The 22,304-nt window shown below is 36.6% G+C and overlaps 2 protein-coding genes across 2 annotated transcripts; one reads left to right on the top strand and one right to left on the bottom strand.

Annotated features, from left to right (window-relative positions):
• Nucleotides 1–316: 316 nt before the first annotated feature.
• Nucleotides 317–2,632, bottom strand: LOC134649365 (uncharacterized). The gene is made up of 3 exons (XM_063504081.1): nucleotides 2,250–2,632; nucleotides 1,701–1,902; nucleotides 317–1,044 (listed from the first exon to the last, which is right to left on the bottom strand). Exons 1-3 carry the CDS (start codon nucleotides 2,485–2,487, stop codon nucleotides 318–320), a joined length of 1,167 nt encoding a protein of 388 aa, XP_063360151.1. The 5' UTR covers nucleotides 2,488–2,632; the 3' UTR covers nucleotide 317.
• A 632-nt stretch (nucleotides 2,633–3,264) lies between these two features.
• On the top strand, nucleotides 3,265–21,932 carry LOC134649364 (terpene synthase). The gene is made up of 8 exons (XM_063504079.1): nucleotides 3,265–3,416; nucleotides 5,786–5,940; nucleotides 15,095–15,239; nucleotides 16,601–16,721; nucleotides 18,483–18,622; nucleotides 20,181–20,283; nucleotides 21,126–21,253; nucleotides 21,686–21,932. The coding sequence occupies exons 1-8, from the start codon at nucleotides 3,372–3,374 to the stop codon at nucleotides 21,764–21,766; spliced, it is 918 nt and encodes a 305-aa protein (XP_063360149.1). The 5' UTR covers nucleotides 3,265–3,371; the 3' UTR covers nucleotides 21,767–21,932.
• The last annotated feature ends 372 nt before the right edge of the window (nucleotides 21,933–22,304 follow it).

Raw genomic sequence — 22,304 nt, 5'->3', positions numbered from 1 at the left:
ATTTATTCAAAATTAATGAATATATTTTTTTAATATTTTTTTCTGTAATTATTACAAAATGAAACCAGTTCCAAAAAATTGTCAACATCCCTATTCACTGACAACACAAATGACAAAACTTGGAACATCCTTGCTTGAGACAACAACCAGCTTTTAGTCGGAAAAAGAAACATTTGCCAACTTGTTTACTGTCTGGTATACAGTAAACATTATATTCAACACATAAAAAGTTCTAATCACTTCTAAATTCACTCACAAGAACAGTACATTATTTAGTTTCACTAATTTCGTCAAAGCTTTCTTTTTTTTTTCATTTGTTATTTAAGCCTGTCCAAATTATACACATGTTTTGATGATTTCCTCGTTTTCATATTATGTTTTTTTCCTGCACTAACTTTTCGTTTTTCTTCCTCCAGTAATAATGGTGGAAGCGAAACCTTTCTCGCATTATTATGTTGGCCAAACGCACTGCGCAACCTGTGAGTGTCATGGTACTCAGGAGTATGTAGCGGCTCCAATTTGGCCAAATCTCTGCTTTTCGCCGTGATAACTCTGCCATTTATCCCGTTTTTGCGCTCCGAAGCGCTCAGAGCCGTTACATAATTTGACGGATCCAAAGAAACAAAAGACTTAGCACTGTTCCGATCATAGTTTACCGATGATTCAGGTCGCGAGTTGCGCATCCAGCGTGACGATGCGATTTCCGATTTTATAAAAGGATTCTGTCGTTTCCTTTGTAAAGGACTGCGTATTTGTATCGGTGTAATGTGAAGGAGCGAGCAAAATGAGTCTGGAAGCTCATGCTCATCTCCAAACATAGGAAATAGATTTACCTTTTCACGCTGCATTTTGGTCTCGCTCAGGTTTTCTATGGATATTCTCGGGGAGTTCTGAGGTGTGACGTCGGTGCTGCTCTGAGACAGGCGCTCCTCGCTTTCACTGAATGCTTCGTAATCACTGTAGTGCATAGCTATTACCTCGTCATGTTCGATTCCTCTGAATGATGGCCGCTTTTCTGGTAGCGACATAGCTTTTCCGATGACCCTGGAAATTAAGATAAAAAAACAAATTATGTTTATTCAGTTAAGAAAAAAATCACATGGATGGAATATACGTAGAGGTGCTAAATTAGTAACATTAGAAATAACTGTCTGGTCAGTTCAAATATACTTCTTTCTCTAAGATTCCAAATCACTTAAACAAAAAACAAGCAAAATTTTGATGTCTGTGTGAACAGCGATTTAGTTGCCACTACAGGTAAACAACAATGTTTTTTATCTTGTTAAATGTTTTAGCATATATTAGTATTTTGACACGACTTAAAAAGCGTTTTTATGAACGATCCATTAAATATTTACTCGCATATCTATAAAAACACTTTGTACTTCTTGCAGCGTCATATTAATCGCCAATCATTGGTAATCAGAGGATAAAATGACAGCAGGTAAAATATGTTTTGATAAAAGACATTCAAGAGTCAAAAATGCAGATTAATTATATCGAAATTATGAATGAAAAACTATGCAATTACTATTGTAAGATTGCCTATAACGCCTGTATATAATTACCTATATTTTGTAATTCTCTCTTATTTATTAAATAAAAATTGCGTCAAAAAACTACTGTTCCTGATTTTCCTCAAGTGTTTTATGTCACTCTTACTTGTCAATATACTATCACTGTTTAAAAAAATTCAGTACCTAAGCTGTGGATGCAACTGCCGCCACTGCTTGCACTCCTCGATGATCTGTGGCCGATTGGTTTTCTCCCCTTCCTCATTGTACAGAGTCCGCTCTATCCTCTCCCACTCTGCCGCCAAGGTCCTTGTGGCTTCTGCTGTACTCCTTAATAATGCTGAGCCTGCACTGCTGTCACTTTCTTCACTGCGGAAATCTGGGGTCCCTGCGGAAGAAAAAATATGATATAATAATTGTGATTACATGATTACCAGAAATGAGATGGGTAGAAGAAATAATAGCAGGTATTGAGGTAGATTATTGTCTCTGAATTATGCGTACAAAACTTTGTAGGGAGACAACTTTTATTAAAAAATATATATTTTGTTTATATATGTTTTAAAAAATATCAACATAATTATTATAGCTACAAAAGGATAAAATCATGTATTGGTGTGGCAAAGCAGTTATGGTCTAAATTGATCACAATTTTATTTTTATTTTGCTTTTAAGTAATTCACAAACTACGAATTAAAACCCATTTAAGATAATTATTTAATAGGTACCACATACCTGTCTCACTCTCCGAAAAGAAGTCTGAAAATGGAGTAGCAGGTCTCTCAGCACTGCCCAAACGAAAGGGCACTTCGAAAGAATAGTTTAAGTTACGGTTCACTAGATTATTCTTGCTAGCCGATAGAGCAGGCAACTCAGAACGATAAGCAAACTTTTGCGAATTTATATGCGGTAAGGAATCAATGTATCTGTTAATATTCTTTTCACGGGCTGATAAATAATTACGCGCAGACATAATCACAAATTATTGAGCGCAAACTCCTTAGTAGCCATAATTAATAGAAAAAAAAGATTTCGTTAGGTGTAGACCTATATTAAATTTCATAAAATATTCGTTTCAATCTTGATTAATGAGATTCTTTAAAAAACACAGGAAAAGTTTGGAAAATAAAATCAATCAACAGTGAGGCCCGTCAAATTTTTTTTTCTTCAACTGACACTACTGACAGTCAATTCTACCAACATAATTATTTTCAAGAAAAATCCGTATCTATGGCATTATGATTGATCTATATCAGTGTTTATAATCGCTCATCTCAATTCCCTGTAACCACAAATCGTTGAAGATGCATTTACGCGAAACAAAGACGTGGATGTATTATGTGGCCTGCCCTTTTTTGCGCAGTATTTCAACGTGCCTCATGAAATAATTAATTTAAATTAATTGAATTAAAACGTTGTTGATACTTGGTTGATAGACGAAAAATATAGTTTGTCAAAGGACTGTCTCATTTTAAACATAGACCATAAACAGAGAGAATCATACTATTATATTTGTCTTACACAGGTACTAGCCCCCAAAAGAAAAGGATGAGTATAGTTATTTTTGTTCTTATTTACTGACATTTTTGGTTTTAGTTGGTCAAACAAATATAATATATACTATAGGTTTTTTTCTGGTGTTACTATAATAGGTTTTCGAGCAGACCTCATGATGACGTCTGTCAAAATACAGCTGTCCCATAGCTGTCCATTGTCTGACAGACTGTCACTAGGCAAATTCACATTCACATTGGCTTGACTGGGCGGAGTGGGCCACACCGCAGTCCGGTAAAAAAAATCGATTTATAAATCAGTCGTGTTATGAAAATATTTTAATTACTAACAAAAATAGCGAACATGTCTCAAGCATTCACTAAGAGCGGCGACAAAGGTCATGATGAGGTACATAGCATATTTTTTTAGCTTTTTATCATAGTTGGTTATTTTTCAATTTGCCGCCTTTGTTTTGTTGAAAATGTGTTATTTTTATGTAGTGTGTGTTTTATTATTAATTTAATATTTTACGACTATGTCCGTAGTGTGTTATTATTATCATCCAGTTAGGAAAACAGTGTCAGTTTTGCCGCAAAGTGTCGCATTATGCGGTCAGGCGCCGTGAGCTCGCACGAGCTATCGATGGAACGATAAGGGACAAATCTGCATTTGAACAGCTTCCTATTTTATGCCATAAACAAACAATGGTGCCTCTGACCCATATTGTTACCCATTCAATATAAATAAAACGTTGGAATTATTCTATTGGATTGTTACACATTGTTGTAATCCATCTCATCAGTATTTTTAAGTGAAGCTGTGTAGTTTAAAATAACATAAATGTCTATACTTTTTTATATCAAATTAACAACAGAACTCAAATATCTCAATGTGTCTTTGTATTGTGTAGTTAAAAGACTGGAAGTTAATTTATTATTGTATTATTAACATTCAAATGAATAACTGATTGCTGTCATATTTGAATACAAATTTATATGGTGCCATTCTATTGCATCTACTGAGATATATTAGCGCACTGAATATTTTAATTTTGTAGTAAATGTAGGTATATACATACATTTCCGGGTCTACTTAACTTTTTTCATATTAGAAACAACATCTTTGACTGTTTACTAACGGGCCAGCTCTATTATGAAACTATTTGATAATTAACCCGTGGAGCGCCCTAACAAGACACGTGTGCTAGTAACTAGTATAGGAGTTCCATACTACGGTAATTCTGGGGCGCTCCAGGGGTTAAGAACTATAAAAAATACACCATATATTTTGTACCTAGCTCCTGTATTACACTATTAACAGTCATCTATTTTGTGATAAGATAATGATGATAATCCCTTAGACTGACCTATTGTATTTAAAACAATAACAAAACACTAATGATTTTAAACATAATGACAGTAGGTAATATAAGGTGCTATTGATTTTACTTTTCTACTAATTGTCCCGAATTTATCCCACTGCTGAACAGTAGCCCATGTATTCCAGTATCGACACAGAATAAGTAATAGTAATACCCAGGCCTCGGAGTTTTTTTAGCACGGTAAGACTAAGGAGAGCTATGGAGTCTTTGTTAACATTAAAATTAAATTCATACTCATACTCATCCTCATTAATTAAGTTCGTCCGAATCGTTTTATAAATACTTAGACTACTTATATGTAATTAATTCTGTTTACATATATTTAATTAAATGTTATATTATAAAAAAGTAATAATATGTATATGTGTATGTTAATATTATTATATTACCCATATTGCAGTGTCATCGCTCCAATATTTTATTTAAGTACTTAACGTACCTACATACTATAATTACTGTTAAGATAAGGATATTGGTGTCTTGAAAATGATGCCCAATAATATAATATGTATATGTGTATGTTAATATTATTATATTACCCATATTGCAGTGTCATCGCTCCAATATTTTATTTAAGTACTTAACGTACCTACATACTATAATTACTGTTAAGATATTGATATTGGTGTCTTGAAAATGATGCCCATGAATGCGACTTACGACGTTTATACTGCCCATTATGTGTGAACGAACTGTTTTGTAGACGTAAGGAAGAGTAACGCATAACTATTCTAAAATATTGTAGCTCTATATCAACCTTAATGAATAATAAACAGTTTTAATATCTATGGAATATCGTTTTAATATGTCGAATACGTATTACCAATGTTTATAATCATAGGTTGCATGTCTTAAGTACTTTTTTAAGTGATAGGCCACTTATGATTAAACCTCTTTACCTAAATATGTGTATGAGTAAATCAGATGTCACATTATGTCATGAATATATAGTTACGTATTTCGTTATTGTGATGATCGCTGATATTTATTAGGTCTAGAGCTGTACATAATTTACTTGTACTTAATTAATGAGGATGAGTATGAGTATGAACTTAATTTTAATGTTAACAAAGACTCCATAGCTCTCCTTAGTCTTACCGTGCTAAAAAAACTCCGAGGCCTGGTAATACCGTACAGACAGGACACTTCCTACAAAACCGCTAACACTTTCTAACTTATGGCACTATCCCTTTCGGCTATTTAGGGTTACCTATCAAAATTCAAGCTATTATCTTATCTATGGTCGTGCACGCGAAGGGACGTCAAGTTGTGTCAACCCTAATAATTGCTCGGAGCAATGCCGAGCTGAACGGAGCCGAGTTTGCGCGAAGTCAGAAGTATCTCCCCACGGGTATTGAGCAGACTTCCACTAGTATACATTTTAAATACATTACAGAAAATCCTGATGCCTTACACATACATCCTGCAAGTGCCAGGTAAGCAGATCCGGACCAAGCTCACCTGTGCGTTCAACAACTGGCTCAACATCTCGGATGAGAAGCTCAAGGCCGTTGGAGAGATTGTGCAGATGCTGCATAACTCTAGCTTACTGTAAGTTTTATTTATAAATACGAGGGGAGGCTGAAATATTCGCGGCCTAAGCTAGAAAAAAAAAACAACGGGTTGCACTCCGGGAGTGCCGACAGAAGTGAAAACTCAATGACTAGTCCAAAATGTCTGCAGCACTATGTATAATTGACCCATCCTCCTTTCTATTGAAATCTCTAGTTCTGAAATTGCTGGTCAGTGAGCTTGTTTAAAATTCGAAATTCAAATTTGTAGCGTTAATTGTTTAAAATTCGAATAGAAATTGTAAAGTTACCTTGCAGACCTCGCAGATGCGATATTTAGATAAATATATTTGGTCATGATATTTAGAGTTTTATTCACCAGTACTAGATTTCACTTAGCGATTTCATCAAGATGTAGCTTTATTGAATTATATTTGAGTGATATAAAGTTAGAATGTAACTGTGAGAAACTCGTATTTCAGCCCGTACAAGATTAGAACCTTTTTCATGTATACTTGGTCAACCAGATCTTGACAGTAGAAAAAGGCGGCAAATTTGAAAAATGTAGGCGCGAAGGGATATCGTCTCATAGAAAATTTGAATTTCGCGCCTTTTTATACTGACAAGATTTGGTTGACCAGCTATAATTGAGTTTTTTAGGGTTCCATAGCCAATTGGCAAAAAACAGAACCCTTATGGATTCGTCGTGTCTGTCTGTCTGTCTGTATGTCTGTCCGTCTGTCCGTCCGTATGTCACAGCCAATTTTTTCCGAAACTATAAGAACTATACTGTTGAAACTTGGTAAGTAGACGTATTCTGTGAACCGCATTAAGATTTTCACACAAAAATAGGAAAAAAAAAACAATAAATTCTGGGGGTTGCCCATACTTAGAACTGAAACTCAAATACATTTTTTCATCAAACCCATACGTGTGGGGATAGATACCCGGATAGGTCTTCAAAAATGATATTGAGGTTTCTAATATCATTTTTTTCTAAACTGAATAGTTTGCCCGAGAGACACTTCCAAAGTGGTAAAATGTGTCCCCCCCCCTGTAACTTCTAAAATACATAAGAGAATGATAAAACTAAAAAAAATATATGATGTACATTACCATGCAAACTTCCACCGAAAATTGGTTTGAACGAGATCTAGTAGGTAAGTAGTTTTTTTTAATACGTCATAAATCCCCTAAATACGGAACCCTTCATGGGCGAGTCCGACTCGCACTTGGCCGCTTTTCTTTATTGATTTAAATGCCATCTAAACCTTACGGTCACGTGATCGCCTTACGCTGTCTCGACTGTCTCGAGTTTATCATTTTTTCCCTACCTCAAAAAGTGCCCAGCGCCGCTAAAGAAGTTTTCACTTCAAAAAAAAAACTATGCTACTTTTTTTCCCGCCTCTTTGGCAGTTTATATATTGCTGCCATTACTAACGATTATTAACTACTACTTCTTTAATTTTTTTTCTTAGACCGCGAACTTTCAGTTGCCCCTCGTAGCTACTATCCATGGTATAATAATATACTCCGCCTGGTACTCTCTTCCGAGATTCGCGAATGACCTAACTGTCACTTGCCTACGTCATCATGCTGTTTACAGGTTCTCAAACTTTAAAGTGTGGGAGAATTTTAACCAACGGTGAAAATTATTTTAACGGCATTAATTTTAAGTTATTCATGTAGAAACATAGTAAAATAAAACAAATCTATACTGCCCTTTTCACCCCTACTCTTACAGTTCCGAATAGAACAGCCAACCATTTTCGTAACAAAACATTAATTACCAAGCTTACGACGTGAAAAGTTTGGAAAACACTGCGACTGCTGACACTGAGCGAGAAGGAAATAACAATTAACACGCGTTCGACAAGGATGACGCTCAGGGACAAAATGGCGGATTGTCAAATGTGACAGCGCTATCCTGTGTTGCCAGTAGTGTAAACAGAATTACCCGAACGTCTGAAATTTCTTTCGTGAATCGGAAGATATTGCTAACGAATAATTAAAAATGACGTGTTATTGTAAAATTTAAGATAAAATACAAATAAATGAAAAATATAAAATTATAAAGAAATATTTTAACTTATTAACCATAAATATAATGTACCCATGTAACACTAGCTGTTGCCCGCGACTTCGTACGCGTGAATTTGTATATTGGCGGTTATAAATTCTACATTAGCTTAGAACATTATGCAGCAAAAGATAGCAGTAGGGACGGTTAATCATTTGTTAATTATTATACAACGCATGAGATTTGTCTTTCACAACCTGGCTACAAAGTTTCGAGCCCCTAACTGAATAAAATTGTTCTCGATAATCTCGATATAATCTCTCTCAACCCCCAGAAGATTTTCAAGTCCACTAATTAATAAAACCTACTACCTAACTACCTATTTACGGAGTTTGAAGTTCCTAGCTTTAAATAAAATTTGAACCCTCTACCAACTCTCAACCCCAAGAATTTTTAAAAACGCTGAAATTACTTTTCTTGTATTGTAATAATATGCCTTTATACAACGATTCAAGTCCCGCACTCGAATAAATATTTGGGTTCCATACAAATTTTCGACCCCCTTCACCACCTTGGGGGATGAATTATCAAAGACTCTGAAATTAGTTTTCTTTTCTCTTAATAAAATACCTTTTTACGAAGCTTCAAGTTCCTAGCTTTAAATAAAATTATAACCTATACAATCTTTCAACCCCTTTTTAACCCTGTTATGGGATGAATTTTTAAAAACGCTGAAATAAGTTTTCTTGTGTTATAATACTATGGCGTTGTACAAACTTTCAACCCCTTTTTCACCTCCTCGGAGGATGAATTATTATAAACGCTGAATAGGTTTTTTTGTTTTTTAATAAAATACCTTTTTACGAAGTTTCAAGTTCCTAGCTTTAAATAAAATTTGAACCCTATAGAAACTTTCAACCCCTTTTGGACCCTTATAGGGTATGAATTTTTAAAAATGCTGAATAGGTTTTTTTTGTTTTTTAATAAAATACCTTTTTACGAAGTTTCAAGTTCCTAGCTTTAAATAAAATTTGAACCCTATACAAACTTTCAACCCCTTTTGGACCCTTATAGGGTATGAATTTTTAAAAACGCTGAAATTACTTTTCTCGTATTCTAATAATATGTCATTATACAAAGATTCAAGTCCCTTACTTACAAAAAATATTGACCTCCATACAAACTTTCAACCCCTTTTTCACCACCTTGGGGGATGAATTTTCGAAAACGCTGAAATTAGTTTTCTTATTTTTTAATATAATACATTTTTACAAAGTTTCAAATTCCTAGCTTAAAATAAATCTTGAACCCCATACAACCTTTCATCCCCTTTTTAACCCTTTTAAGGGATGAATTTTTAAAAACGCTGAAATTACTTTTCTTGAGTTTTAATAATATGGCTTTATACAAAGACTCAATAATACCTCCCGCACTCTCAATAATATTTGATCTCCGTACAAACTTTCAACCCCTTTTTCACCACCTCGGGGGATGAATTTTTAAAAACGCTGAAATTAGTTTTCTTGTTTTTTAATTTAATACCTTTTTGCAAAGTTTCAAGGTCCTAGCTTAAAATAAAATTTGCACCCCAAGACAAAGTTTCATCCCCTTTTTTACCCCCTTAGGGGTTGAATTTCCTAAAACGTCGCAATTACTTTTTTTTGTAATCGGTTATTATGCCTTTCTAAGAAGTTTCAAAGCATTTGTAATGGATTCAAACTTTCAACCCCTTTTTAACCCTGTTAGGGGATGAATTTTCAAAAACGCTGAAATTACTTTTCCTGTCTTATAATAATATACCCATATACAAAGTTTAAAGTCACACACTCACAAAAATATTTGATCTCCATACAAACTTTCAACCCCTTTTTCACCACCTTGGGGGATGAATTTTCGAAAACGCTGAAATTAGTTTTCTTGTTTTTTAATATAATACATTTTTACAAAGTTTCAAATTCCTAGCTTAAACTAAAACTTGAACCCCATACAACCTTTCATCCCCTTTTTAACCCCCTTAGGGGTTGAATTTTTCAAAATCGCTTCTTATCTCTTGTACACTTTATAAATGCAACCTAGTGTGCAAATTTCAACTTTCTAGCTTTTGTAGTTTCGGCTCTGCGTTGATGAATCAGTCAGTCAGTCAGTCAGTCAGGACACTTGCATTTATATATATAGATGTTATGTTGAAATAAAGTGGCAATGTTATTGTGACGTAGGCAAGTGACACTCTGGGAAGAGAAGACCATGTTTTATTAGACCATGCTACTATCTGCAAATTTGTCTGCTTTAAACTTAGAGGATATAACCAAACGGAGTAGCCAATAACAGGCGTTCCCCTCTGTCGAAAATAGGCGGCCAATGTATGGACTGACGTTTATCTGACATGGCTATTTTAACGTTACGTATACATTTGACGTGCCCCTCCATTTGGTTATATCCTCCAAGGCTTGAAATGATGATGATGATTAATAAAAACAATCTCTGTACATGATTACAAATACAAATAGTTTATTTCCAAAAAATACATTACAGCATTTACACTTTATACTGACCCCCACACTAGACAAAGCCTGTCCCGTGAAGGAAATCATACGATTTACTTAAAGGTATTACATGAGCGGCTATTGAACCATGTTGAACACAAAAATTAAAGTAGAATTAGGAAATTAATTTATAAGAGAAACATAATATATTTAAGGCCTAAAAATTATTATTCTAATTTAGCGTCAACACGTTGTGTGTGTGTGTGTGTGTGTGTGTGTGTGTGTGTGTGTGTGTGTGTGTGTGTGTGTGTGAGTGTGTGGGTGTGTGGTGTGTATAAAGTGTGTTATATGTTAGGATATTATCCTAATAATGTTTTCTGTGTCTAAAAAGGATAAGTTTATCATCTTAACTGTTAAAAAAGAGCTTTTTTGTTTCGATGACCGAGTAATTTTTAAAATTGTACAAGTTAACTAAACGATTGTAGATTCGGGGATGGAGAAAGACTGAGAAACGATGTGCAAATGTGGTTTTGACGGCAGTCGTAGGAATTTTAAATATTCGATTTTTAAGTAACCTATTGTAGTTTGATGAGTTTAGAACCTTTTTGTGTACATGTACATGTGTGTGATTTTATCTAAATAAGTTCAGTACGGATACGATGGTCGCTCTTGTTTACGTCATAGCATGATAAAACGGTAGGTACTCGTTTCCGTCACTTTCAATCGCGATCTGTTAAAAAGTGACGGATATTTTGTCACGTGGATAAAGCCATCCATGATAGGCACATCATCATAGGGTTAATCATGAAGGGGTAACAGACACACATTTATAATATTCCTAGCTTCTGTCGGCGCCTTTGTCAGAGTGGGATGATGATGATGATTAATAAACACTATCCTATGTCTTTCCTCGGGCTTCAAACTATCTCCATACCAAGTTTCATCTAAATTGGTTCAGCCGATTAAGCATGAAGAGTTAACACTGTTAGCAGACAGACAGTGTTACTTTCGTATTTATAATACATACCTACAATAAGTATATTGGCATAGAGAAATAAGTAAGACAAGAGTGCTCACTCCATACATCAGTTCAGACTATTAATTTCAGTATCTACATCTAGCATCGAGTAGCGGAACTATCAGTACTGCTATTTGACAATAGATGTAGCACCGACCGGAAAGTCTTATCTCAACAGCATAAGACTTTCCGGTCGGTGCTACATCTATTGTCAAGTAGCAGTACTGATAGTTCCGCTACTCGATGCTAGATGCTAATAGTCTTTTTGGTACTAAAACTGATGTATGGAGTGAGCACTCTATGTATTTTTTTCTCTATGATATTGGCTAGAATCTTTGTTATATCTTTATTTTTTGGAGCTTTCGTCTTCGTCATACTGTTAAACCGTTAGGTCTCTTCTCAGAATCTCATTTTTGTTTATGGTTTTCCTCGTCATAGTTACGCGTACTCGCTGCGCACGCACCGATACCCGAAATTGACATAGGTACGTAATCGATGAACATCTTGAAATTACTCACCTAGTAATACAAACCGAGTCACCAACCACCCAATTATATTCCACTACTAGAACTATTTTTTTTTTATTTGCTGAGCGATTATGGCGCTCCGTACGTTACACAGTAGAATTAGGTAAAGATACTTATCGTTAAACTCGAAAATTAGTTAATACACGATTTATAAGTCTTATAAAGTAATTTTGCTTGCTCTGACTCAGGATTAGCCAGCACGACATTGCATGATCCAGTGTTAAAAGTTGCCCGAAGAGGCTCCCCTCGTACACACTCCATCAAAATGTGGTAAACGACAAACGTCCTAGAACTATTTATGGTCCACAAGTTCAAGCCAAATTTTCTTTTTGGATCTGTCCAAGTTTTTTCTTCCATTTACCTATAAACATACATATAACTACTTACGTCATTTTAGTAAAAGTCACACCAAAGTTATACGGTGTTACATTTTCGTTAGGTACTTATACTCATTATAGATGGATGATAATCAATTTGATCTTGCCATCTATAAATCAACGATATGCAGAGTTAAAATCTTAGTGGAGTTTATTTTCCTTGATGAAGTTTTCCTTTTAACTTGCGAATCGATGCTACGAATATTGTTACAAGCTTGAATGCCTTGATCTCAACTTTTATAGTATGCAGCGTTAAAAGTAAGTTTATTAAGTAGGGTAGGCTTATCTAAACTGTTAGTTAGATACGTAATATATTATAAAACAGTAGCGTAATATACACCGTTTTTTTTTTGAACTCCCTTAAGGGTGCATTCCCGAGCTTAAATTAAGTTGATTTCTCAAAGACACCTATAAGCGTAGGTAAGGTACCTAGTTACCTACTCGTTTTATGTATCTTAAGTTTAAGGCCACTGCGACACGGACAGATAGAGTCTGATGTCGGAGGGAAGGTACCTAATAGGGTTCCTTCACCCTCACCCGTTATGGGCACGAAACCTTAACAAATACTTTGACTTGCTTTAATTGACTAAACCAGCCATACTCTAAGTGTGTTCCGCGGAACCCTAGGGTTCCGCGACACCCCTGCAGGGGTTCCGCAAGAATTTCTTAGAACACTATGCTTTAGTCGCCTCGAAAAATTTTACTATGCCGCCACCGTATTGTAGGGTTCCATCAAGTATTTCGCTTTCCAAAAGGGTTCCGTCAAAAAAAAAGATTGAGAACCGCTGGACTAAACAACCGAGTAAAGCGGTTTTTACCTTTTAGAACAAACGTCCTAAACGGTCAGACTACAGTCGCTAGTAAATTAATCAAATAGTTTCCCCCCGTTAATAAACGGCCTTCAATTTAACAGTATTTACGATCATTCAGATTAATCGATTCGCTCCATTACACCATGACTCATTCGGAATACCCATGCCACAATATGGGGAACATGTCCATCCAAAAAAGCTCTAAACAGTACGATATTCGCGTGTTTTAGAATCTCTTGGTTAGAACCAAGATTAACTAGTCTCTGGAATAGTTACGTCAACCACTCCCTGTTAGAACAGGGAGTGGTTGACGTAACTATTCCAGAGACTAGTTAATGGTGCCATTCCAGAGTATTTACCTAAGTGACTGTTTAGAGCCCAGCGTACTTGTAGAGTCAACGTGGGTGACCGACACAATGCTATTGTACTTAGTTTTTATTGTTACTGTCACTAGGTTGTTCAGTCGATTTGGTAAATTGATTGGAAAGAATCTATAGTCGAAGGGCTCATTTAGACGGTGCGTGAACTTTTATGCGAGTTTCATTACATTGCGGGTCATTTTTTTACAGTAACTTGTTTATGTTTTTTAAACAATATTTAGTACAAAAATCCTTTATGCACTTTACATCTGACTTCCAAAAAGGAGGAAGTTCTCTAAGATAATACCTATTACCTACATTAGAAGTTATTCGTAGATAGTAAAGATACTTTCCTGGTGTCGTCATGTTTTAAGTCCATTACCTATTGATGTTGTCATACGCCGTGTCCTAAAACGAATCGTGGACGTGACAAGATAGCAAATGAGCCTACGTCATTGTCATTACCTACCGAGAAACACTATTTACTCGTAATTTCGCTATCGCACGTATTGTAATTCTCACGCTTTGTTTGTATGATTTATCTTATTTGATATCGTTGTTTGGGTATTCCTTTATGAGTAATGGCAAGTAGACAATTAATGTGACCTCTCGTTGTTTGTTTCATTGTTTAAAAACGAGAAAGTGTATGCAATTCATAGCACCAAGATCAAGAGATCAACACATCAAGAATCCGATTCAATTTCTTTGTGTATGCAAATCATAGCACCAAGATCAAGAGATCAACACATCAAGAATCCGATTCAATTTCTTTGTGTATGCAATTCATAGCACCAAGATCAAGAGATCAACACATCAAGAATACGATTCAATTTCTTTATTCTCCGATTTAGGCATTAACATAATGCACCAAAAATAATCACAAACATCATTAAATCGATGATATCTATGAAGATAATAGAACTTTTTGTAAACGGTAAACTTTTTTTATTGCCTGAGAGAAATTGTTAAAAACGATAAAACCGCCGACTGCCGATCGAATTTTATCGTTATCGTTACTGTATAGGTATTTGTATTAGACATGGGCGAAATGTGTCAGTAGAGGGAAAAGATTGATATATATCTTTTTATCATTGGGATATGTATCACTCTTTTATATCTTTATATCCGTGTGTAACAGTCGTCCCGCTCGCAACATCGGCACTTGCTGACTTTGAGTCATGAGAGAGAGAGAGTAGTTAATTATAATGACGCGTCCGAATCCGTCCGAACGACCGCTGTCGCTCGTTCGTGTTACTTCGGTCGATGCGCGACCGAGACTTCGCTTATCGCTTTCATAAACCGTCGCCGAGGGAGTGAGACGTACGGATATACTGATACATTCGGATTCGTAAAGACAAGAAGAGTGACTCATGAAACGAGAAAGATATATATCTTTTTTATCTATCACTCCGGAGTTACCCATGTCTAATTTGTATTGCGATAGGTACTAAACATGTATACTATCGCATTTAAGTATGTACTCGCTATAGATTTTATATCTTACCCTTAAAAACTTATTGTAAATTAAATACCTTAACGTAGACGAAGGACGTAAGTTGATAAGATGAATAGGTACTAATGTTTATATTTTGTTACAGGGTAGACGACATTCAGGACAACTCAATACTTCGTCGAGGGATCCCCGTAGCACACTCCATCTATGGCGTGGCTAGCACAATCAATGCGGCCAACTACGTCATGATAATAGCGCTAGAGAAGACTTTAGAGTTAGGGCATCCAATGGTAAGTATACCTCGATGGTCGCTGGTTGGCCTCCAAATATTGTCCAATCTTTAAAAAAAGTAACATTAGATCCCCGTAGCACACTCCATCTCGGCGTGGCTAGCTAAATCAATGCGGCCAACTACGTCATGATAATAGTGCTAGAGAAGACTTTGGAATTAGGGCCTCCAATGGTTAGTATACCTCGATGGTCGGTGGTTGACCTCAAAATATTGTCAAATCTTTAAAAAAAAAGTAACATTAGATCCCCGTTGCACACTCCATCTCGGCGTGGCTAGCACAATCAATGCGGCCAACTACGTCATGATAATAGCGCTAGAAAAGACTGGAGTTAGGGCATCCAATGGTAAGTATACCTCGATGGTCGCTGGTTGGCCTCCAAATATTGTCCAATCTTTAAAAAAAGTAACATTAGATCCCCGTAGCACACTGCATCTCGGCGTGGCTAGCTAAATCAATGCGGCCAACTACGTCATGATAATAGTGCTAGAGAAGACTTTGGAATTAGGGCCTCCAATGGTTAGTATACCTCGATGGTCGGTGGTTGACCTCAAAATATTGTCAAATCTTTAAAAAAAAAGTAACATTAGATCCCCGTTGCACACTCCATCTCGGCGCGGCTAGCACAATCAATGCGGCCAACTACGTCATGATAATAGCGCTAGAGAAGACTTTGGAGTTGGGGCATCCAATGGTAAGTATACCTCGATGGTCGCTGGTTGGCCTCCAAATATTGTCCAATCTTTAAAAAAAGTAACATTAGATCCCCGTAGCACACTCCATCTCGGCGTGGCTAGCTAAATCAATGCGGCCAACTACGTCATGATAATAGTGCTAGAGAAGACTTTGGAATTAGGGCCTCCAATGGTTAGTATACCTCGATGGTCGGTGGTTGACCTCAAAATATTGTCAAATCTTTAAAAAAAAAGTAACATTAGATCCCCGTTGCACACTCCATCTCGGCGTGGCTAGCACAATCAATGCGGCCAACTACGTCATGATAATAGCGCTAGAAAAGACTTTGGAGTTAGGGCATCCAATGGTTAGTATATCTATGGTCGCTGGTTGGTCTCCAAATATTGAATCTTTAAAAAAAAATAACATTTGCTTTTTTAACTGAAATAAATATCATATCCTAAAGGATAAGTGACAGTGCCCGATGTTGAATTCGATCTGACGTTTTCAATTTCCGCGGCTGACGCTATAATTCTAATAACTAGCACTTTAACCGTTTAAACGCCAGTGTGCTTCGCGTAATCGTGAACCTTATCGGAATGCACGAAGGTTGATATTGGGCTGTAGCAGCGCGCGTCACTTGACGTCTTTGGCGGTCAAAGGTGACCATTCGGTTATTGTTTTAGGCTACGGCGGTGTACACAGAACAGCTTCTAGAACTACACAGAGGGCAGGGCATGGAGATCTACTGGAGAGACAACTTCCGATGTCCTTCGGAGGAGGAATACAAGGAGATGACTGTTAAAAGTAAGTTAGTAATTATCCCCTTATTCATAAACGTCTGCTAAGTTAATAAGCCAGCCTATTATGGATAGCTTTATCCATCTTTATCCACGTGATAAAATAACTGTCACTGTTTAACACCGTGGGAAAGAAAGTGACGGACACCGTTTTATCACGCTGTCACGTAGACAAGAACGACCATCATATCCGTACAGCTGATGATCGTCGTTTGTCCCTCTCTATGGCATAACGACAGATAGGGACAAACGATGATCATCAACTGATTAAGTTAACAACCGTTTATGAATAACGCCATTAGTGTGTAGTTATTTCACTTGACGGCATAACAAGATGTGATTTACATTTTCATTGAAAAAATCCACTACACAAATAAATTCCCTTATCTTGAATCGAACACAGGGCCAGCGCTTTCGTAATTAAACTATTAAAAATAAACCACAAAGGATCTACTAACCGAATTTTAATACAGACCCCTAAATAAATACAAATGAACAAAAAGTAACATCCTACAACTGCTTATGGAACGTAAGTTAAATTAAAGACTGGTAGAACATTAATTTTTCACCAATACGACTTATTGTACTCATATGAATCTATACTTGTAAAATACAACTACATATCTTTTTAGTTAGATTTTTTTTAACTAATACTCAAAATGCGTAGCAGACTGAACTCTGGGTATTTCCATATGATGTTGTTAGTAATTTATTAGTTTCAGGATCATGACTTCATGGTAGTATTTTTGGGATTTCGCCCCACACGTGTATTACTCATCAGATGTCTAGATTGCGCGTAGTCATTGCTAAAAATAAATCGTTTCGCGTTCCCATCGCAAATTGTATCTAAAATGCATTTATCAGATACACGTCATAAACCTTGAAGAGTAATTAACAGACTGCAGATTGTTAACGTACTAGTAGAGCGCAGATCATTATTATGATGCACTAGCCCCTGCCCGCGACTTTGCCCGCGTAGAATTTGCTAAACTACCAAATATTCCTCCCGTCTTATACCTTCCGCATTGCACCTACGGCAACTTGAACGTATTATACCGTGCATTTAGCTAATCGTTTTGACAGTTTTAAAAAATAAACTAATTTGACTAGTAGGAGAATAATGTATTTTAATCTCCTAAGGCCCAAGCTCCTATCTATAGTATCTATTCAGTTCGATGTAATTTAAACCATGTTCAAACAATGTATCTGACACGATCTTATTCGAAGAGAGAAGACTCGCAAACATAATATCCTCCTAAGGCCCAAGGTCCTACCTATAGTACCTATTCAGTTCGATGTAATTTAAACCATGTTCAATTGTAATAGTCGCTTTTGCTTTGTTTCGTTCAATTTTCAAACAACGCAAAATCAACTCTATTTCCTACAATTTAGGTTCAAATTTCAGTGGGAAATTTTGGGTGTTTCGTTTGTATGGCTGGGCCTTATAGTTCGTTTTTTTTAGCATTAGAAAGAAGGTAAGCGATCTTGACATGTCTTTTAATTGAAAAACGCTTTTTAAAAATCAGTAACTTATACTTATGAAAGCAGAAGAATATAAATGATCGTATTAGATTCATAATTGTTACATATTTGCCGTGACTTATTTTTGAAACATGTTTTTCAATTAAAAGACATATCAAGATTGTTTACCTTTTTTCTAATGCTAAAAAAAAAACGAACTATAGGAGGATAAATTATTGTCCGGTGAAAACACGGACGTCCACAATCGGCCTAAATACATCCAGTTCTATTGTTTATTTTTGTGCAGAAACCGGCGGATTGTTCATGCTGGCTATCCGCCTGATGCAGCTATTCAGTGAGAACAAGGCGGACTTTAGCAAATTGTCGGCCATCTTGGGGCTGTACTTCCAGATCAGAGACGACTACTGCAATCTGTGTCTACAGGAGGTAAGCCTTCGACAAATCTAGTAAAAAAATTATTCAGTGAGAACAAGGCGGACTTTAGCAAATTGTCGGCCATCTTGGGGCTGTACTTCCAGATCAGAGACGACTACTGCAATCTGTGTCTACAGGAGGTAAGCCTTCGACAAATCTAGTAAAAAAATTATTCAGTGAGAACAAGGCGGACTTTAGCAAATTGTCGGCCATCTTGGGGCTGTACTTCCAGATCAGATACGACTACTGCAATCTATGTCTACAGGAGGTAAGCAATCTGTATATTTCAACTTAAGTTCTCTCTTTAGTTCTCTTTGACATTTGTATGCCAACCGGCAAAACATAGCGCTCAAATGTAACATAAGACCCATGTATACCTATGTTTTACAAATAAAGCATTCTGATTCTGATTCTGATTCTTAAGGGTAGCGGTACATTAGGCAGCGGTGGCAGCATGGATGCTTTTTTATCGCTTGTCACTATGCCTGTCACTTTCGCACTTACATACTTGTTAGAACGTGACATGCGATAAAAATGCGACCGTGCTAACGCCGCAGGATTCGTTACAATCTCTAAGTTTGGAGAACGATAATTAATGACTGAGGTATTTTTATCTTAATGTTGGCTCTTAACGTAACTTACGATTAGTGTAACAAAGTGCCAGAGCTTTATGAATGTTAACTAATGTTTAGTAATTAAAAACCTTTAACCCTTTTTCATAGGTAAAATAAGCAACAAAAACTATGACCAAACTACTCAACTATTTATTTTACTGCTACCTGGAGCCCGTTTGTCAAAAGCTTGTTACTTGTAATACAGGTGGAAGTCCCTTTCTGACAAAAACTGACAAAAAGTGACATCCGCTTGTATTACAAGTTACACGCTTTTGAGAAACGGGCCCCTGAAGCCTACCTCAATTATCGTCATCTCTTGTAATAATACTTCATGAGGCTACAATATTATATTACAATCACAAAAAAACAACAAAAAACGTAGAATATTGACCCACTTATCCTTAAATCACCTATATATCTGACATTCACCGCATGACTAATAGACATGCGAAATTAATTATCTTGTGGGTGTCATTTCGGTTGCAAACGAGGTCTACTTCACAGAACTAATACTAATAAATAAAACATAATATGGTAATGCTGCAGTTATATTAATATTCATATCTACCGCTTCTGTGTTATTGTTGGTATCAGAGTGCATTCTGCATAAAATGATGGGTTTGTACGCTAGCCGTCTTGCCAATTTGAGATTTTCCTTCCCCGAAGTGATATATTGTTGTTTTTTTACTGTCACAGAGGTGTGTACTACTAGACTTAAATGGTAATCTTGATTCTCGAAATGTATTGATTCAACTAAGTTGCATGCGAATGTATTGACTTTGATTTATTTTTTTATTCAAGGGTTCCATACATGTGTATTGGTACTGTCATTCAAAACCAAAATTATTCTTCAGATTCTTTAACTTTCCGGATCAGAAGGGAACTTTGAGTTTAGCACACAAAAAAACACAACATTTTACTCTTACTTATTACCTTATTAATGTTCTGTGTTCCAGTACTCAGAGAACAAGAGTTTCTGCGAGGACCTGACGGAGGGCAAGTTCAGCTTCCCCATCATCCACGCCATCCACAACCAGGACGGCGACAACCAAGTACTTCGTATCCTTTACTAATGTCAATCTGGATTGGACGGCAGTTAGATTAGGCGTAAATCTTGCCTGGATCTAGATCGATTCTCGCCATTTGCCACATACTTACTGTATATATCGTGGCCAAAACCACAGAATAAATAATAGTACTAGCATAGAGAAATATAGTAAGACAAGAGTGCTCACTCCATACATCAGTTCAGACTATTAATTTCATCTAGCATCGAGTAGCGGAACTATCAGTACTGCTACTTGACAATAGATGTAGCACCGACCGGAAAGTCTTATCTCAACAGCATAAGACTTTCCGGTCGGTGCTACATCTATTGTCAAGTAGCAGTACTGATAGTTCCGCTACTCGATGCTAGATGCTAATAGTCTTTTTGGTACTAAAAGTGATGTATGGAGTGAGCACTCTATGTATTTTTTTCTCTATGGTACTAGGTACAGAAGATTCACTCTCTAACAAAACAGGTTTATTACGACAGATATGACCGCTAGGTGGCGCACGCGCGAGCAGGCGTCCGTTCCACAGCGCATGTACTTGTATTGTAGGTACTTTTAGCTACGCGACGAAATCGCGGAGTGAGCCACGCCTGGCAAAACTTAGATTTTGATCTGAGGGCCTACCGCGAACCACGTTCGACGTTTTGCCTCTCTGTCGCACTTGTGAATTTGTACGTAAGTGTGACAGGGAGGCAACACGTCGAACGTGGTTCGCGGTAGGCCCTCTGATATAGTTACGTTAGATATTTTTTTCGGCCGATAAGTTTATTATTTCTTTGTGTATGTTTTTGACCATTTGTCGTTGCTTTTGAACCTACCGCTTATTTTCCTTAACTAAGTGATTAGATATCCTACGGCAACGCACCCGAGATGTGGAAGTAAAGCGATACTGCATCGCCTTGCTCGAGCGGCTCGGCAGCTTCCGATACACGCGCGACACACTAGCACGACTCGACACAGCTGCCAGAGAAGAGGTATGATTCCGCGTGTTTATAATTTTTTCAAAGGGACATAAAACTTGAGAAAATGTCAACTCTTCACTGGAAATGTCACCAGTTTTAATTTTTATTGAGTTTTTATTTGTACCATAATAATACTCTACCTTTTTCATATTTACATAACTTCTGTTTATAAATTGCTACTATACCACTGCCATTTTCATTTTAAGGGGCCTGTCAGTTAGAATAAAAAGTTGACAGTTCCGAACAACTGACAGGCCGATATCGTCCGGCGGACTGGTAATCAGTGGGCCCCTTTAGACGGTTGGTAAAGAAGTTGCGAGGTTGCAAATACCTAGATTATCAACCGCCTCATACCTACATCATTAAGCTAGCTCAATGTACCTAGCTACCTTATTACCAAGTACCTAGGTACTGATTTGTACAAAATTATCTGAATACTTTCAGGTGGCCCGTCTCGGTGGTAACCAAGACTTAGAAAACCTTCTCGACGAGCTACTAAGCTGGCAGCGGCCCGAAGACCTCTAAACACACGTAGACCCATCACGATTACCGCTGAATCAAACAAAAACACGCCTTACGCCAATGCCGTAAGAGCTACGGAGGCAGCAGTTGTCGTGGTTGTTAAATTTGGAGATTTTGACAATCGAAATTTGAATTTATTGCCGCTTTGAATAAGGTAAAAAATCGAACAGCAAGAGGTAACTTACAGCCCAATCTGGTTCCTAGGCCACGATATAACCTTGTCGCTTTAACTACTAGATACATGACATACATTACTCAATAAGCACTGTCTTAGAAGATAATTATGACATGGTTCTATATTTATAGTGGCCTAGGAATCAAATTGGTTTACTTTACACATTTGGAGGCTTAGCTTTCGGATGCATTGTCAAATTATTGATAATGAATGGGGAGTTTTAATTGTCAAAATCTTCAGTGTATTTATGTTTGCGCGCTCACTTAACAAATTCCTGTACTTATAGTTTGAATATAGTTATTATATTCTATGTTGGTGCATCAGCTTAATGTTACGAGGTACATTATTTTTATTTTTCGCTTGTAG

The sequence above is a fragment of the Cydia amplana genome, chromosome 7, assembly GCF_948474715.1.
Source record: "Cydia amplana chromosome 7, ilCydAmpl1.1, whole genome shotgun sequence".
Lineage (NCBI taxonomy): Eukaryota > Metazoa > Arthropoda > Insecta > Lepidoptera > Tortricidae > Cydia > Cydia amplana.
This window is presented reverse-complemented; position numbering and strand designations above follow the sequence as displayed.

Excerpts from the sequence above, each read along its gene's own strand:
- LOC134649365 (XM_063504081.1), bottom strand. The coding sequence starts at position 2,487 with ATGTCTGCGCGTAATTATTTATCAGCCCGTGAAAAGAATATTAACAGA. Across the intron at positions 1,903-2,249 it reads CTTTTCGGAGAGTGAGACAG|GGACCCCAGATTTCCGCAGT; the intron begins GTATGTGGTACC and ends TTTCTTCCGCAG. Across the intron at positions 1,045-1,700 it reads CAGTTGCATCCACAGCTTAG|GGTCATCGGAAAAGCTATGT; the intron begins GTACTGAATTTT and ends CTTAATTTCCAG.
- LOC134649364 (XM_063504079.1), top strand. The coding sequence starts at position 3,372 with ATGTCTCAAGCATTCACTAAGAGCGGCGACAAAGGTCATGATGAG. Across the intron at positions 15,240-16,600 it reads TAGAGTTAGGGCATCCAATG|GCTACGGCGGTGTACACAGA; the intron begins GTAAGTATACCT and ends TTATTGTTTTAG. Across the intron at positions 21,254-21,685 it reads ACACAGCTGCCAGAGAAGAG|GTGGCCCGTCTCGGTGGTAA; the intron begins GTATGATTCCGC and ends GAATACTTTCAG.